At 41.3% G+C, this 18,433-nt stretch overlaps 1 protein-coding gene across 21 annotated transcripts in view; it reads right to left on the bottom strand.

Annotated features, from left to right (window-relative positions):
* FBRSL1 (fibrosin like 1) overlaps positions 1 to 18,433 on the bottom strand; it is a 503,429-nt gene that overhangs the window by 158,018 nt on the left and 326,978 nt on the right. For all 21 annotated transcript variants that reach the window (XM_058851229.1, XM_058851236.1, XM_058851238.1 and 18 more), the window contains one exon: positions 12,789 to 12,818. In XM_058851229.1, coding sequence (XP_058707212.1) covers positions 12,789 to 12,818 — 30 coding nt within the window. The remainder of the gene's footprint in view (positions 1 to 12,788; positions 12,819 to 18,433) is intronic.

Genomic DNA, 18,433 nt, shown 5'->3' with positions numbered 1-18,433 from the left:
ACTGCCTTTTTTGTTTTAAGTTTTGACATTTCGCCCAAATTTAATACAAGATGCTTCCTAGAGCTTCTCCTAGCTTCAACAAGGTCTCCTATACTTCTGGCTTTTAAAAACTAGTACATACTAAACCTAACACACACAAAACCAAGGCACACAGTCAGTGACATCAGCCACAATTTCCGTTCCACATGCGTGTATGCTCTCTGTCTATGTACAATGGTGCTTCCAACCTGAAAACAATGCATTCAAGGAAAGAAATATGGGTTTGTGTGATGGGATTTCCAATGGAGCCTCAAGGACTTTGGTATCCCCAGACTATAAAGAAAGCCCAGAGAACAGAATGCTTAACATCTCCAGCCTCCTTTGAATTCCCAGCCTTACTGAATGAAGAATAAAGAAAGCAGGAATCCACTAATTAAAGAGAAATGGGGCTTATTTGTCTTGGTTTCTGAAGTCACAGTTCTCCACTTCTGAAAACACAAGTTTCTCACCAGTTCTTTTCTTCCCTAGGGCTGTGACCTAAGCAGCTTAAATGATACACAGATTTTGGTCGAAATCTGCTCCTTATTTACTGGACTTCAAATGTGCAAGCAATTACTGAATGGGTCTCGTTTATTGAATAAAAGTATTTAGGCATTATGTTTACAAAGGCCTAGAAACATTAAAATCTAGTGAAAAACAATTACTTTTACAGAATACATCTGCAAGCAATATGAAGTCATTTTGTTTTTGTAAATTTCTCCGTAATAGACTTATTGTTGATGTGGAAAATGTTCACATTGCAGCAGTGAATAATTTTGAAATGCCAAACTTAATAAAGGAGAAATTATTGCAAATAATATCACAGCCCTTAAAGAAGGGAAAAAAAAAAAAAAAAGCCAAAATACCAGCGGTTTCCTGACTAGTCAATCCTCTTCAGATTGGCAGAACCTCTTCAGACTAATCAGGAAGAGTTAGACAAATAGTTACTTTATTATGGAGGCTGTCAAATAAATCAGAATCTGGCAAGCAACTGTTTTTGAGCCCTGCAGCCGGCCTGGCTTCTTTTCCTGTAAACCCAAGGCAGTTACAACAGAGCCACGGATGTGTGTGTTTGCTGCAGAGCAACGTGTAGGCTTCAGGCCTCTAAACAAAACTTCTTCCAAATCTGGGCCAGCATTTTTCTTGGCTTCCTCAGGTTTTGTTGTGGAACAGGGCTGAGAGAAGAAATGTTTTCTAACCAATTAATTCAAGTCACTGCTGTTATTTTTAATGGAGAGCTCTGAAGCTCAGCTCACAAAGGGTAATGAGAAAATAATGTTTTAAACAACATCATCAGAGGAATTAGGCCATGGACTTGAACTACATTATCCAGTTCTTGCCGCAGAGTTATTTTGCCCCCCCAATGTTTGCTCTTTACAATGGCACGATGAATGGGAATTTTGCCTAAGGTACAAGCCTGAGACACAGCCACAACTGAAGGTCAGGGAACAGCGAGTTTCAGCACTCAGCCACAAGAAATGGGGCTCTTGTGCCACTACAGCCCCGACTCCAAACACGATCCCAATGCCTGTGGGTTTCCTGTGTTTGGGCTTGAGTGAAAAACCAAGATCTGGTTTGAGCAGGGCACTAGGGCACAGCCTTAATCCGCTGGCTCACAGCACTTCAAGATTTAAACCGATGCAGAGGAGACTTAGGTACATGATTAGCATTGCTCAGTCATTCTGCTGAATAGAGGGAAGAAGAGTAACTACATTAAGAGATAACAACATCACCTTTTCTACCTCCATTCAACCCTTTTTGTGTTCTTTATTGCCTTGGACAACATTAACTTGAAAGACAAACACGAGGCAGAGGGAAGGCAAAGGGGAGGCAGGGTAGGGAAGGAGAAGAAAGTTTGAAATTATAAAACAGAATGGATTTAATGATCATTGGGGCTTACAGGCCTGTTTGAAATGTTTTCAAGCACTGCTACTGCACCAAATGTATCCACCAGCTGAACAGCCAAGAATTGTAGCTGGAAACTTTAAGATTGCCCAAGTGAGAACTGTCCTTCCTCCTACCTCCTCTACATCCATGGCAATGCAAACTGGCAGCACTGACAAACCAATTTAACACCAGTGATCATACCGACTAAGAAGGTGGGATATAATAACTTTTGAAGCTGATAAGATGGCTTAAAAAGATCTTTTTTTTTTTTTTTCCACTAGATCACATTAAAAGCAAGTGGCACAGACAGACTTGCACCTGCCTCCAGATGAAAATGGTAGCTAGTACAGTGCTATTCTTAATATGAATTAACTTCTAATACACATCTGCTTTAGTTCTAATTGACTTAACAGTGCTACTAAAAATAACTGGCAGGCACACTTCTCCCCTTCCCTGTGTCTCAATATGGATTCTCTGTCTCATGGATCCTAAACTGCATAGCATCCTATATACAACATCTGTTAGGTTTTGTGGGGAAGAGCCACAGAGTCCTTGAAGACAGCCTGTCTCATGGAGAAAACCACCAGCAAGAGATTGGCATCTCACAGCCCAGGGCCACAGCACGGGCAGAGCAGAGGAGGTGCCACTGATGCTGTCAGACAAAAACTGAGAGATGGGAAAAGGACAAGAAACTCATGTTTCACAATAAAAAAAAAGGAGACTAAAAATACAAGGATAGAAAGGAGACCTTTTTGGTAGGATATATGCTGTTTCATGGAAACAAGCTCAATAATCACAGTACAAAAAAATCTTCCTTCAGTTTCACCTTCTGCAGGCAGGGTGAGGTTATTGACAAATTTAAAGGGGGTGAAAATGGCTGCAGTCACTCAGGAACTGGGATCTGAGTGTCCATAATATATAGGGACATGTATAACAGACATTGGTCATTTCAGCCACCTTTCTGGCAATTAATAAAAAGACCAGACACCTTAAAATCTTTGTTGGTTACCAAAGGTTACTCTGCTTTTATCCTTGCATGATACCTTAATTGAGTTTCTATATGAATGGGATCCCCTTCAATTTTAGGCTAATGTTCTTTTATATTTATAATATTCAGGATAGCGACACATGCTTGATTACCTTTAAAACACTTATCATGATTCCATTTAAAAATAAATGAATCCCATTTAAAAGTGACTTGTACCCATCTTCTAGTATTTATGGACAAGGACATATGGGGCTGATTTCCCTCATTATTAAGAAGCACGTCTGAGGCTTAAATCATTTAAATTATTCATTGACAGCAATTGGGCTACTCATACAAACTCCTACTTACGTAAGGAGTCCCAGTGATAGACCAGTCAAGTGGATGAAAATGGCTGAACAGATTTTGGGATGCACAGAGCATCCATGGACACTGCTGACTTTGATTAGGGTGAGGAGCACTTTTGAAAATGGGGCCCAACCTTCACTAATTAATATAATTTAGCTGAGACATTCAACATGGTTGTTCTGAATGACTTTTTCTTCACAGGTCACCATGACTGAGGTCCTGAGGGGTGATCAGCAGCAGCTGGAGGAACGGGAGTGACTGTGCATCAATTACCTCAACAAAACCCCAGCCTGTTACCAGGCATTTCTAGAGCACTGGGTTATATGGGATTTCCCTTTCTGCTGTGGGTTCACAGTGATCCTGAGAGCAGCCAGACATGAGGTGCACATCTCTACCCCACCTGGTCTATGAAAGATTTCATGAAGAACAAAGCCAATTCCAAGCAAAAACAGATAATCGTCTTCAAGCAGCAGAGAATGCCCATCTCTAGTGTGAATTTTCCTGCTCCTGCAATACTGAAATTGGAGACAGGAGATGGATAAATCAACTGCATTGCTGGGCTTGGACTCTAACTGCCCAAATAACAAAGGCTGTAAGCATTTAAAATTCCACTATAAAGAGACTTTCCAGCCTATCCCAGACTACTGTGCTCTCTGACCACCTCAGCACTGGAAGACCTTGAGCTAACTGTTAGTGTGTTTCCAATCAGTGGAGTCAGTGAGAGAACAGGAATCATCCTTCGTGGAAAAAAAAAAAAGTTATTGTTATTCTTTGCAACATTTTGGTTTTAATTAAAAAGATATGTTTCTTGCTGTCCTCAGAACCAGCCAAAGGAACATTCACAGTCATTTTCAGGTCACATTATGTTGCACATATTGCAGCTGATTTCACAGTTAGGTGGGCAGATTACTATTTTTTGGCACAACTAAATCATTATCAAGGTAAAAGCAGACAGTGAGCACCACCAACACCTAGAGATTACAATATATTTTAGGAAAACATGGTCTAGCTCTCGGAAGAAGATACTTTCATATTTCAGCCATTTCTCTCCTCCCTGCCCAGCCCCAACTCTGAGCCCCAGCATATCCTGGACTTTGTTATTGTATGTGATCCTGATGGTAAAGATTTTGCTTTGTTTCTGTTTCCCCTAAGACAGGCAAAAAGGCTAGTAAGTCTTTAAACTTTCAGTTCTTATGGCTGTTAATATTCACATTGCCAGCAGGGAAAGGAATTAAAACTGCCAGTAGCTATCCAGATAGATTTTAAAATCCCCTTCCCTCCCCCTTCTCTCTGCCTCCCTCAGCTTCAGAGGATATTTTCCCCGCAAATTGGTTTTAAATTAAGGAAGGTGATGAAGGCAATGTGCCGTCTCAGCATTTTCCCAGGTGCACTTAATCTAATTTCATTAAGGAGATCAGGACAGATGATCGCTACAGTTGAAACATTAAGTCTGTCCATTTTTGTATAAAAAAACCATTAAGTCTGTCAAAGTGTCGGCGGGTGGGCTGTTTATTATTGGAGATGAAGGCACGCTTTGCTTCCCCAATAAACTGTCAGGAGTAGTAAACCACAAATTAAGTCAGCTGCTGCCAAAGATTTAGGCAAAGATCTCCAACTAATTTTGACACAGGTGTGGCAAAGGCCAAGGAAAGGCTTGGAAACCTTGGAAACTGAGCCTGTTACATGTGTTTGAGATATTTCCATCTGACCATCCAGTAGTGGAGACTGGGTATGATCACATTGGGTATGATCAAGGCCTGCTGATGCTTCTGACACTCCAGACACAGAGTTGATGGGAGCTGTGCCCCAGAGCACAACCTGCAGAGCTCACCTTAAGCAGACAAGAACTCATAAAAGCTTCATTCAAGCCACTGCTCTGCTTTGAACTTATGCACAGCTCTGCTGAAATGTAGAACCACATTCCTCAGACAGTCATACAGGTGTCCAACAAAATAAGAGGAAACTTATCAAAATGCAGAAACTTTGGAAGACAAAGAGCCATGAAAGGAATCAAGTGAAGCTTTCAGATACTACAAAACCAAAAGTGAGCCATTTGCTAAGGAGAACATTTTCCCTCTCAAGAAAAATGCAGCTGGGTAGAACTTGAAAACATTAAAAAAGTACAAAGTATTAACTGGAATTACACTGTCTTAACAGAGCACACGGAGAAACTAATGAATAATATGAAATCAGAAGTGACATTCTAACTTGAATTTCATGATGAGGGAAAAGTTTCACGTTTGCAGATAATGTGCTTTGGGTATCAAGAGTAGGCAGAGCAGAGGAAGGTTCATTTTCTCACCCCAGGTGCAGCCAGGGCAGGAACAGAGCCCACTTGAGCTGTATCCTTTATTCCTGCCCAGGGGACACACTGTGCCCTTCTGTACTACTTAACCTGGCAAATGATTTTGGAATACAGGAATGAGAAACTCTGCAAGCCAAATGAGGGCCTGCAATTGTGGCTATTGGAGCATGCACCCTCCAGAATTCTCATCTCCTTGGCATCTTTACGGTTAATTATATCATTCGATTTAATGAATTGAATTGCCTAACTCAATTGTCAATTCCTATCACCTGCCTACTCTGTTACGTTCTCCCTGATCACCTTCCAAGGAGTTACTGCCATTGCACAGGTAGCCCTTTGGAGCTCAGACTACCTCATAAAGTTATAATGGTGTTTCTTGATGTGGGCAGACAGCTGTACACAACCACTCTCTTCTCTGTTGTCTCACATCTTATAAGTTTCTTCACAAAGTCCCTGGTAAGATAAGGAAATGCTCCTGGATGGGGAACTGGAACAGGGAGATGTTAAACAGTGGAGAAAGCAGAGAGACAGGGACATGCTGACTGCCAGCAACAGAACTGGTATTATCCTGTTGTGCCCAAGAGCTCTCCAGAAGATCTCTTCAAGCCTTTTATGAGAGTTAATGATGGATTTTTTTCCAGCAAACTAGAAGGCTCTTCTCATTGTTTGCTCTGAAACTTCTTTTCTACATTTTCAAAAATGAATATGGGCACCACAGACTGTGATGACTCAGCTTGTTATATACCGACTAATGTATTTAAAATTTGAGTTTTTGTCTGGATAAGAGAAAACCACAAAATCTCAGTAGGAGGGGAGCACATTGGTGCTGAAGCTTTGACTCCATTTCATTTTTTTAACTGCGTTCTTGCTTTATTTAAATATAAAGGTCAAAAAGGGCTATTATTACTAATATTTACCAGAGCTATAGCTGAGAAGCACAACTTGGAAGGCTCCTCTCCCTCTGGAAGGACTTGCAGGGCTTAACTCAACTGCCCCAAGTCTCAGTGGGAACCTTTGTGTCTGCTCCATGCACATGGTGGGTGGAGGAATGGAAGCCCAGGGCATGCCAAGTCTCTTCCCCATCTGGCATTTCCCAAAGAGCAACTGAGTGAACTGGGTAAGCAGTGGGCTTAGAGGATGCTATTTTTCTGGTAAATCTATTCATGAAGAACGATGAAATAAATTCACTGAGTGGTGTATTTTTTTTTGTCTTCCCGTACTGGCACAACATTGCATTTGCCTGTTTATAGCACCCAAATCTTTCAAGGGCTACAAGGTTATTTTAAATTCAATATTTTGATATTGTTTAAAAAGCAGATCTGTTTTTAATAACAACATGCAGATTGTAAAACAGAGGCTTTCTTCCATTAGGAGAACTAACAGTTCTCTACCCAGTTATTACTACATAGGAGAGAGCTTTCTCACTAGTTCTCACTCTGTATCACTGAGGTTTCTGTCTGCAAGAAATAAACCTTAGCAGAAGCACTGATTCTGTGCATGCATCTGCATGCACATACAGATATGCAACACTACTGCATGATGCTAAGCCTGCAGCAGAGCCACACACTTCCACAAAGACATTCAGCACTGCTGTCCATAAGCCAGAGCATCCTATGGTAAAAACCACTTCAGTTCTGTCTGAGAACCCAGCTGGGAAGTAACTGGTAAATGGAGATTTCTCATTAGCCACAGCTGAAAACTGTCATAGACTGAAGTGTAATGCTAACAGAGTGCAAATAGTGCCATGTGAAAGCCCTAGGTTCAATTCCATGTTTGATCTTTCCCTTCTGCTGCAACCAGTACGAATCTCAATTTCTGGAAAAGTACCAAGTTTAATTTTGCAGAGAAAAGGACAATCAAATGATGGACAAAACCAGTTTGGGGACCTTGGTCTGGGTAGGCTTCAAAAACAGCAAATAACAGATTACCTGAAGTGGGAACTAAACTTCTAGCCTCACAAAAACAAATCAGGTGGAACCTCTTGTTTCCATTGCCAGATAAAATGTAATGAGCAGAGGAAAAGAAGCCTCCAGCAACAGTGCTAGAGGGGGCTTTTCTTACTGCTGGGTAATCTCACACACAAGCACACACACACAGAGTGACCATTCCTGCCAGAGCAACTCCTAGACCTCTCCTCGTTATTGCATCCCTGTCTCCTGCTGCCTGAGCTATCTATGATTTTTCCTGTGGGCTTATGGATATCCTTTCAAGGTCAACACAGCTGAAACAACAGTGATAATTTCATCCCCCATATCTTTCATAGAGTTTATTCTTCTCATTGCTTCTACTCTTATCACCTCTATCTCTCACTCAAGCCCACAGTTCTCAGCACTCTCTTTGACTCAAAATACTCCTGACATCAAAATATTCAGCCTATGTTTTAAGTCCCATATATCCTTGTTCTCTGTAACATAATGAGCATCTTCTGTTTATCCACATAACTACATTCTTGGTCAAGCTACCTCACCCTTCATTTACCATTTTGTCTTTCCTTTGGTGACAACAGATGTAACTGTGTCCTTGTGCCAAGGAAAAGTTGCTGCAAGATCATTTTCCCAGTCTGTGCCTTTGCTTCCTACACAGCTTCTCACTTCCTGAATGGCAAACTATCATTCTTTGTGTTTTGACTCTTTCACAGCTTACCTCTTCTTCCCAACACTGACATTCAGCATGGTTGTAAACTTTCATCTCCCACTGTATGTTTGGTCTGATTCAATCCATTCAATTCAAACATGATTGGTCTGATTCAATCACCCCCTTGCTAAACTTTCAGATAAGCATTTCCTCACTACTTACTACTGTGCCTTTTGCTACAGAGAATAACTTCCCATTCACAACCATAAAACTACCTGACTTTCCCTCTCAAATACTCCCTTTAGATTACTACCTACGAAGTCAAAGCTGGACAGCAGTGAGGCTGCTGGCATACTGAAACAGTGCTGCTGCTGACAGTGTCCCCCCACTCATCTGTGTCCCTTCTCTCTCATCTCACCCTTAAGCCATGAGCTGTTCTGTGTTTTTGCAGCAGGGTGGGAACCCAGCCCCAGGTGGAGGGATCACAGCACCACCGTGCTGCTCCCCTCCCATCCATCACGGGCTAAGCTGTACCTGCTGTCATGTTGCTGCCGACTTCCAGGCACCTACTGGGACGCTGGGATTAGCAAACTACAGCCTGGCAAGGCTGATTCACACTGCCACAAGCACAGCCTAAGGAGCTCACTGCACTGCTGCAGAAAGTCATGAGAAAAAAATGACTTCAAAACTTTTTGTCTTCACCTTGGATTTAACTTTACTTGCCAGAGAGGTTGCTTGATATAGCTAAAACATAAACTACAGAACAAATATACAGTAAACACTGGCTGAACTTAGAAATACAGATCCATTTTTTGCACATCTTACTTAGCACCACACTAAATGAAGAACACTTGATATCTAACCCCTGATTTGGAGAGCTCACTTACATGGCGGGGCCATGTAATTAAGCTGACAACCCACAATTTCACACAGAGCAGACAGAAGTCCAAGACTGAAAGAACATGAACACTGAATTACTTTTCAAGAAAGAAACAGGCGCCTTTTTAAATGCAATCTTGAACACTGTTATTAAAAAAATGAGAGCAACATTTTGGAGTAACGAGCAGAGATTACTCATTCCCTTGTTTTACACAAGTTGACTTTTGGCTTTCTGCAGAACACCATTTAACAGAGCACATTACCAAGCTGCTAGCCACTTTTCACAGTGATGCTAAAGCAGGTAAGAGACAATAAGTGGAACTGTTGATGGTTTATATTACTCTATTATGTTAATGTTCACTAAAGTATGCCATAAGCTCTCTCATTACATGTGTATAAACCAATTCTCTGTGGTGTTATTCCTGTGCTAAATGCTATAACTACATAAATCTTGAATTAATGGAGACTTTATAGTTCCTGAAAATGAAGGGTAATTGCTATCTGTTAATGCTGTTGTTGCTATTAAAGGAAGTATATATTTTCAGTAACAATGTTTATGGACCGTGAGCTTCACATCTCAGCTACTGCACAGAGAAGAGACAGTGTAATACAAGTATCAGACTGACTCCCTTTCTCTCCCTCCTCCCTCTCAAAAAGCACAGTATCATTTCCACAGCTTGAGCAAAAAACACTGCGAGCCTCCTACAGCTGCAGAGCCCAAACCAATGTCCTTCACCGAACATACAGGAAAGGAAGCAGGATTTGCATTTCCATCCCTGGGAATGCATGCCTTGCTAAGCTTCTCGCTTGGTTAAATGGCTGGACAGCTCACTTTATTAGTTTGGGTGTCTTGAACGGTTCTGTGAGAAGCTCATGGTGACAGAATGATAGGTGTGAGAAAGTATCATCCCACTTACTTCCTCTGAGATTTCAGCAGTGATGCAGAAGTGAAAGGCTATACTTGGCCAGAGACAGTTCTCAGAAAGTAGATGGGATTGACAAGTCCCCAGCCTTGAGCTCCTCTTCTCTGATTATTAAAAACAGCAGTGCAATGTTTGGAAACACTCACAATCTGCTGTGAAACTGTACCTCGCACTAAAGTAATGGCTCCTCTTTCTGATACACTGTACATGTGACTGACTATGCTCAATTGCTTTTCTCCCCTGGAGCCCTGCACAAGGGAAAAACCAAACCATCGGGAATGTGTTTATATTTTACAATGTAGTGAGGATAAAACCTTAATTTTACTCTAACGTCTATGTTTGAAAACATTAAGAGCTCAATAGCCCATACACCTTTGAACTAAATAAATAGTGGATAATTACTAGCATGGTACAGAGAGAAGTAGGAGGTGGAAAATTTCAGTTTTGCTTCTAGCTCAGTTGCTGACTCAGTTTGTACTCGTACATGAACTTTTTTTGTCTGCTTTCCTCATGAGTTTAATGCAGGCAACACTGACCCGCTGTTTATGACTAACAAAAGATGTTATGCAAATCAAAAGTACATTAGTAATTCCTGCCCTGCCCTTCCTTAGTGCCAGTGTGTGTAGGTGTACCTTGAAAAAGCTGGTTCTTGCTGACCAGGCAGCAGAGCAGCATTGCTCTGTAGCAGTGGGGAAAGAAGCAGACACATCACGTAATTTGGAAAGGCTGGTGCTGGGCTGGGCACGATGTTGAATACTCCATCTGGCTGCAATAGCCTGGCAGCGTTAGCAGGAGATACATTTTCCCACCACATGAAGGAGGAAAATGAATGTAATCCCACAGGACAGTCACACCAAAATTTTTCTAGCTCTTTGTTGCATCAGTCAGGTTGAGTTTTAGACAAACACTGAATGAGTTTCCAGGGGAGTGCAGTATGTCAGGTATCAACAGAGCGAGTCAGGCTCTGTGTTCCCCAATTGGAAGGCAATGCTGCCCTTCCATTAGCCCTATGAAAGGTTTGAAGCATCTTCACTTCAGCCCTGGTGAGTTTACATGCCCACACCTTTGCTGACAATAAAAGCAACCCCACTCAATTCCAGAGACCTATTTAATAGGACAGTGTCATGTTTCACGTCTCTGCAGATCAGGCAAGAGACAGAAAGATGATGATCTTGTGCTGCTTTCCTTATGAAGAAAAGAAATGTTATTATTAAGGCAAAGTCACCTTAAGGAGAAGTAGCTGGGAAGTAGGTGAGCCTAGAAGGTCAAATTACAGTTACAGAAATGTAAAGAAATGTCATATTAATGGTAAGGAACGCTATAATAGCCTTTCATTTGCTGTAAAGGACAGCAAGTTACCAGCCAAACACAATGCAGCTTCCTCTGAAGGTAACCTCAGATCCCACATTCTGAAAGCTAATCAATGTTGTTCAGATTTCAATTTCTTCTCTACAAGGTGAAGTCAAACCTAATCTAACAAACGTCAGTCTCAGATGTAATGCCGCTAGCTGGGTCTACCAGTGTAATTTAGATAATCATTAATAGCATAGCTGTATAATAAAACTACATGTCACTTACAACTTCATCTGAGGTTTGACTGGCAGATCTTTAAACAGTTTTCTAAGTGATTGCTTTTACTTCCTTTGATTGGGCAGTCTGAGAAACGTTTTAACCCCATGGTATCTAAGCTTTTAGGGAATAATATTTCACCCTCACCACCCCTGCTGTCAGCTCTGCTGCTGTGTAACCTTGTAAGAAACAGAACTTGGGGAGAGGGGTGGTTTCAGGGAGTGACTTTATGCATATATACACATATAAATTTAAAATAATATAAAATAAATTATGTACAGTTTCTTTCATTCAACACACACGATTGAAATGTTGCTCTTCAATCAAGCCTTCATCTCCCAGAGCTTTTGCCATACTCCAAGGATATTTAGTATCTGAGGGGATTTTTAAAAGAATAAGTTGAAGAAACCCTGATGTTTCTAAAGCTCTAATAATACTAACAAAAAGCAAAAGACTTAACCAGGAGAAGCTTTCAGAGCAGTCTCTTGAACTCATGGTAACCCCTGATGCAGCCAGGTGTGCTGCTGAGGACACAGGGCTGTCTGAAGTCAGCTTTTACTTGTGTAATGCTGATCCAGGAGAAAACTCTGTGCCACAGCTTCTCATGAATGAATGCAGGAGACTGGACAGCCAAAATATAATTGAGGTTTGATGAAGATCTGACCTGAGACTGCCAGGTTTGATCTGCCAGAAGCTGGCAAGGAATACTCAAGTCTTTTATATATTTGATGTTGAAAAGCATGGTACCACTGGTGCTACACAGTGGGACTTGTCTGTTTTCCTTGCAGAGGTGAACAAGAAATCCCCATACACACACACACAACTACAACCTTTCAATGGCCAACCTCTGTATTCAAAAGAAGGTCAGAAAAATCATTGCTCTGTGATAAATATGCATGCAACATGACAAAACACTCCTTGACAGTTACCACACTGCCTTGGGAGGGCAGGTCCTGTCTTCTAAATTGATTACAAAATCGACATCTTCAAAGATTACTATATATAAAATACTGGCTCCTGACAAGTTATCAGAGGAAACTTCCTCTGAAACAGCGCTAACTCGGGTCTCACCAAATGCTCACATAATAATCAATAAAGACTATTATATTAATGGGACTTGCTTTCCTGTAAATAGAAGCTAGTGAAGATCACAGAGTAGCTGATCTGGTGCTTTTTCATTCAATTGCAGATATTTTTAAATTTGACAAGAAGACTGGAGGAAAATGTTATTTTTAAATTCATTCTTATTTTGACTATCAGGGAATTTCCAAGCACATGAAATAAGAAAATTCAGTCTTACCTTATCGTCAATATCGCTCTCGCTGTCACACTGTGGATTAGAGAGAGAAAAAAGGATTTTGAGAAACACCTTTATGTATAGGGATCTTTTGCATCATCCTCTTAAATCTTTTGGATAGCTGTTTATGATGTTCACAGTTCAATGAAACACACTTCTGATGTTTGCAGTAATGCCTTTTACATTGCTAGCATAAACCAGACAAAGCCAGATCCTCTCTTATACAAATTTATGGTGTACTCTTACTTGGATGGGGGAAGGCAAACTTTAAATAAAAAAGACAATCAGTGATGCATTATAACAACCACCGTAACATGAGGACCACAACAAAAAACATGCCTTTTTGTCATCCCAAATTGTGGAATATATAGTAACAGTTTTGCATTGCTTCACCTTGATAAGCACTTTGTCATCTAACAAGGAAACTGTGAAACTGGCAATCAATTTCTAATTTAATGAGTGGTACCAAGAATAGTAATTAAAATACATCATAAATTCTGGTACATTTTTTAGTTTGAACAAGATCACGATCCCAGGAGGAAGTGTTTACTTAAAGAGTTTTGGAGTGCAATCTCTTTCAAGCTCTGAAAATGAAATGCTCTATTTTCACAGCACAAATGATGGAAAGATAACTTGAGCACTGAACATTTCAGGACATGCACATCTTGCTGGCTGGAGCTTAGAAAGATTTACAGTTGGGAACAGCAGTAAGTCTCTTGGTGTCTGTTATGCTGACAGAGGTGGTCAGTTTGTTCTGTAGCCTTGATGCCCAAAGGGAATTTTCTCCTTCAGCCAACTGCTGATGGGGATGGCCCAGCAGGTCTCTGTAACTGGCAGCACCCTAGAGAGTTCACTGGGTCAACAAGAGGGGACTCTGCAAGCCAGCAGTGGCAAGCTTCAAATGTGGAAATGGCCATGAGAATGCACATGCTTCGGTGTCGTGAATGTAAAAGAAGAAATAGATCTGTTTGGTCATTTTGTCCAGATTTCCTCCTGGAGTGGGGAAGGGGAATCTTTCCTGTCACATTCTTTTATCCTTAAGTCACACAGCAGAAATTTCAGCTGTTACATTCTTAGTTTTCTGCTGATTTATGAGAGAATATTTAATCTCTTCTTCTATTTGGCACATGGAATGATTGACTCTAAATACTCAAGGAACCTTATATTTTTAAAGTCTGAAACACACCAAGCACACAAACAGCCCAAATATATTGGAGGAATCTCTCACAGTGCTTCTGCAGTGAAGAGTGCTCAGCTTCCCAACTGACACCTTACTCCCATTTTACTACAGTGAAATGTTTGGTTTAAGGAATCTTTTTTCTATAGTCTTGACTAAGCAGAACTCTTTTTATTTCAAAAGGAAACCATTTTACACTGCCCCACATGATCCACAGCAAGCTTTCCACAGAGAAATCCAACTGTTTAGTAGGATGTGCACAGATCTAATTGTATGTGCAACCATTCTGGAAAAGAAAGAACCTGAAGAGAAATGGAAGAAGTAATAGGACACTGCCTTGTGGGGGCCAGGAGCTGTGGGTGGGAAAGTTCTGTAGGAAAAACCAGTGTTAATACCAGCAAACCACACAAAGTCCCAGCCAATTGCTTTGTAGTAGGCAAGAACATCAGATGTCTTTAGTAAATACCTTGCCAAAAGCCATTTGTGCCTTTTTTGTGACTTTTATTCTGTCACTGACCTTTATGAAAATTATGATACAAAACACAGTTTCTGTTTTTTCCACAAACCAGAAGTAAAACCAGTCCCGATAAATCCTCATGAGCAGCCATCTGCTGACCTCCCCAAACCCGTGTCACGCAACCACAAACAATTAGAAGTGCTTGCTCTGGGCTTGGAATGGGACTAATTGTCCATCACAGTGAGACATGCTGAAACAGGTTTGCTGGGCAAAGGCTGCCCCAGTACCTGCTGCATTTGTGCTTGCTCAAGACAGCGATGATTCACGCTGACAGAGCAACACATTCATCAAAACTGAGGTGGGGGGTGGGTGAAGATGCAGTCACAGCAGTCCACTTCTTATTATTTACATGCTCCTGAGAAACACTGGCTGAGTGGAGGGAAGCCTTTCACCTCCACCCAGGGGGAGCTCAAATCAAGCCCTAATGCTACAAGGACTGTGCATTCCCCCAAATTATCGGCATAATGGAGTGCGTCACAAAGACCTTGTTATTTTACCCTTTAAAGCCTGTCTATGCAAAATTATCTGAGGTTACTATTTTAATCTTGGTGCTCACTCAACGTGAGCACTTGTATTTTTGAGGCAGAATATTTTGATGATGTGATTCATCGTTCATACTAAAGCATGTTACAGTAGAATTACACCTATCGCAAGAACGGCATAAAAATAAGTTAGCACACTCAGCCATGGGTTTCTTCAAGTGGTATGCTTAGGTAATATGAATACAAATTTTAATTCTAACAGGGGCTTAAAAATTATACACTGCAGTAAAAAAAATAACCAAATAAATTAAACTTTGAAATCCACTGACTAGAAAACATTCAAAATTATCACTAAATCTCAGATGCATTTGCCTATTGAATTCAGGTTTAATAGAACCTCAGTACTGTAAACATTACCAAATTTAGCTTAAAAATATTTGAGATATAAACAATTTTTTTTAACTTTAGTAACCATTATTATTCAAATACAAGGTAGTATTTTAGTCTTCTCTGTTTTTGTTACAAAACTCATCTTCCTATTTCTTAGTGCATTATGATGTTAAAAAGGAAAGAGGAGAGGGTTTTCCTGTTGAAAACAGATTTGACCTCCAAAATTTGTATATCTATAGTGAGGATAAAACCCTCTTACACATGGTTTATGGTACTAAAGGTGCAGAATTACTTTATTTAGATGCCTAATTTTGCTTTGTACCAATATGCAACTTTGTCTCATGTAGATAAGTGAAAGTTGCAAAAAGCCAGTGAACCATCAAATCCACATGCTAGATTTTATAAACAGACGAAGCAAACATCTGCTCTCTGAGGATACATTTTTCCCCATTCAGGATCTGTAAAGACTTCATAATTAATTGCTTTTAAAATGGAAAAGACAGCAAAGAATTTTGTTTCGTTTTAGCTTGCATCTTCCTTACTTCAATCAAGATTGCATCAGTCTTGAAATTGCAGAAGACAGCAGGGCTGTGGACGCAAATCCACATTTGAATGTGGCTCTGTGTGGACACAGAGCCTTCTGTGAAGCTGTGATTGCAAGATGAGTGGTTTAAAAACTGCATTTGTGGCAAAGAGTTGCCTAATTTCTCGTTTGTCTTGTGAAGCAAGTCCTCTGCCCCCTCTGCAGATATGTAGAATCACTCACACACAACCTGTCCCCCTTGCACTGGTTTTTTGGCTTTAAACCACCAAAATACTTATCTTAATCCATGTGAGAATGCTCCAAACTGGCCTACAGGATGAGAGATGGTGGGGAAGAATTAACACACTGATATTTATAAAATTTGGGCTTCTGCTTAACATACGAGAAAATAAAAACTTGAAACTCGTGGCTACCAACCTATGCTAACCTCCTACCGACTCCTGGAAAAAATACAACCAGCTTTGGTGGAAAAGGCCCCAAGCTTCAGATTTCCCACAGGTTTTCTTTGTTTTATGCAAAAGGAACAGGCTCCCACACTTGCATCAAGAAACAGGAACCCAGAGGCTGCTGAACGAGCAACAGCACAGAAAAACCAACGACAGCAAAAGCAAACGGGCCCAGACAGAGCTGCAAAAAGCAGAACCACTGCTGACCCCTGTCCCTTCCCTTGGCTGGGGGTGTGTGTGTGTCGAAAACCTCCGGTTTCGAGGGGCTGGTTCAGTTTTTGTGGGAACAGCCTTCAGCCTCCACACTCCTGCTCTCCTCATCCTCCTCCTCACCTCCGCCCCCGCAGAGCCCCGGCTCAGCACAGACACTGAGGCAGGGACTTGCATCGCTGGGATGTGGAAATGAATGATGGAGTCACAGCAGAAAGTTTGGTTTGGCCACAGAGGATTTTCTGTGTCTCAAAAGCCAACTTATCCCGTGTGAGGAGGAGGAGGAGGCCGTGCTGCGCCCCGCGAAGACCGAGGCCACCACCCGGCCAGCCTCACCTCCCACGCTGCTGTTGTTGAGGGACAAAAGCCCTTGTCAAAACAAAAAAAAGTTAAAGAAAATGTGGAGAATGGCAACTGTTGAAAGCAACGGGGGCTCATTGAAAGACAAAAGCTTCAATTACCTGGATTTTTCTAAAGGCCTGTTAACACTCCTGGTCTATAAGCAGGACTGTAAACAGCCATTGTACCGGGTTCATAAAGGCTCCTAAAGGGATTATTCACTGGGTTGTGCCAATTGCCTCTCAATTCCACCAAGAATGTTTGCAAAGTCGACCCCTAATTGTGCAGCTTTTTGGAAAGCTTTTTTGGGAAAAAAATTTCTTGCAGTGACAGATTCCAGTGAGAAGGAAGCCTCCCATGAGGTGAGGTTCAGCAGGAACAACACAAAACTCAGGAATCACAGACAGAGCATCCATGTGTGTAGACTGGGCCTTGTGGCTTCTCATTTTTCTGATGCCTGGGGTGAAATCTCACTTTTCAAGACCCCTCTCCATCATGGCTTTCCCATCAGTCACGGAGCTGTGATAGGTTCCATCACCTGCTTCTACAAACCGCCTCAAGAGGGGACAAAGATGAACTTATGGCTACTGTAAAACAGGCAACAGCATATTTGGCAAAGGACCTTCTCTTACCATTAGACTGGCATCGAGCTCCCTACAACCTGTATTAAAACTGTACGATGATTCTTGTTTTCCGGTCAGTTTAGGAATCAGAAGTATATCCTTTGATTACTTTCTCACCCCCAATGTTTTAACTACTACATCATCCAGCCTTACTTCACATGATAAAAACACTACATTGATTAACTGGCATCTCATAGTCATGTAAACTGTCTCATACCAAGAAATGAAAACAAACCCAACCAAGTCTCCTAAGACTGCAACAAGATTGGCAATATCTGGATGTGTTGTCATGCTGGGTGCAGAGAAATATGGTTATTTCAAATAGAGCCACTTCCTCCAAGCTTTTGAGAAGTCACCTCAGCTTATCCACACAAACATGGTTATCTCCTACTTCACCCAAACCCAGTGGTTTGATTTAGATTGTGCCTACACAGTCGCAAGGTTGTGGGCCCTGTGGTGCCAGACACCGTACAGTACAGGAATTACAGGTTCCTGCCCAGACAGCTGAGAGAAAGGCTTGCTTTTTCCTCTCCACATAAACACACATACCTATAGATATTATTTATATTATGATTAAGCAGAGGGTGATAGACATCTAAGCTAGCCATGTGAAGAAACAGATCCCAGCCTGGAGGGACATGTAATCTAACCAGTCTACCTGCAACTAGAACTGTCTGGGGAAGTGCAAGGCTGGGAAAACAGGAGGCAAAAATATTAAATATAGTGCCTATAACATTACAATGAAACCTGTCAGGGAAGAATACATATGCAGAAAGTTGCACAGAATATATGAACAGTATAGACACCTATGCAGCCTGCACACCCACTCCACAGCCACGTTACTGCTATCTTATTATTTCCAACCATATTTAGTTACTGAATTTTCTTTTAATAGCAAGTACTAAGCTTAAATCCCGGGT

Source organism: Poecile atricapillus, chromosome 16 (genome assembly GCF_030490865.1).
Source record: "Poecile atricapillus isolate bPoeAtr1 chromosome 16, bPoeAtr1.hap1, whole genome shotgun sequence".
Classification (NCBI taxonomy): Eukaryota; Metazoa; Chordata; class Aves; order Passeriformes; family Paridae; genus Poecile; species Poecile atricapillus.
The sequence above is the reverse complement of the archived record's forward strand: the minus strand, read 5'-3'. Positions and strand labels throughout refer to the sequence as shown.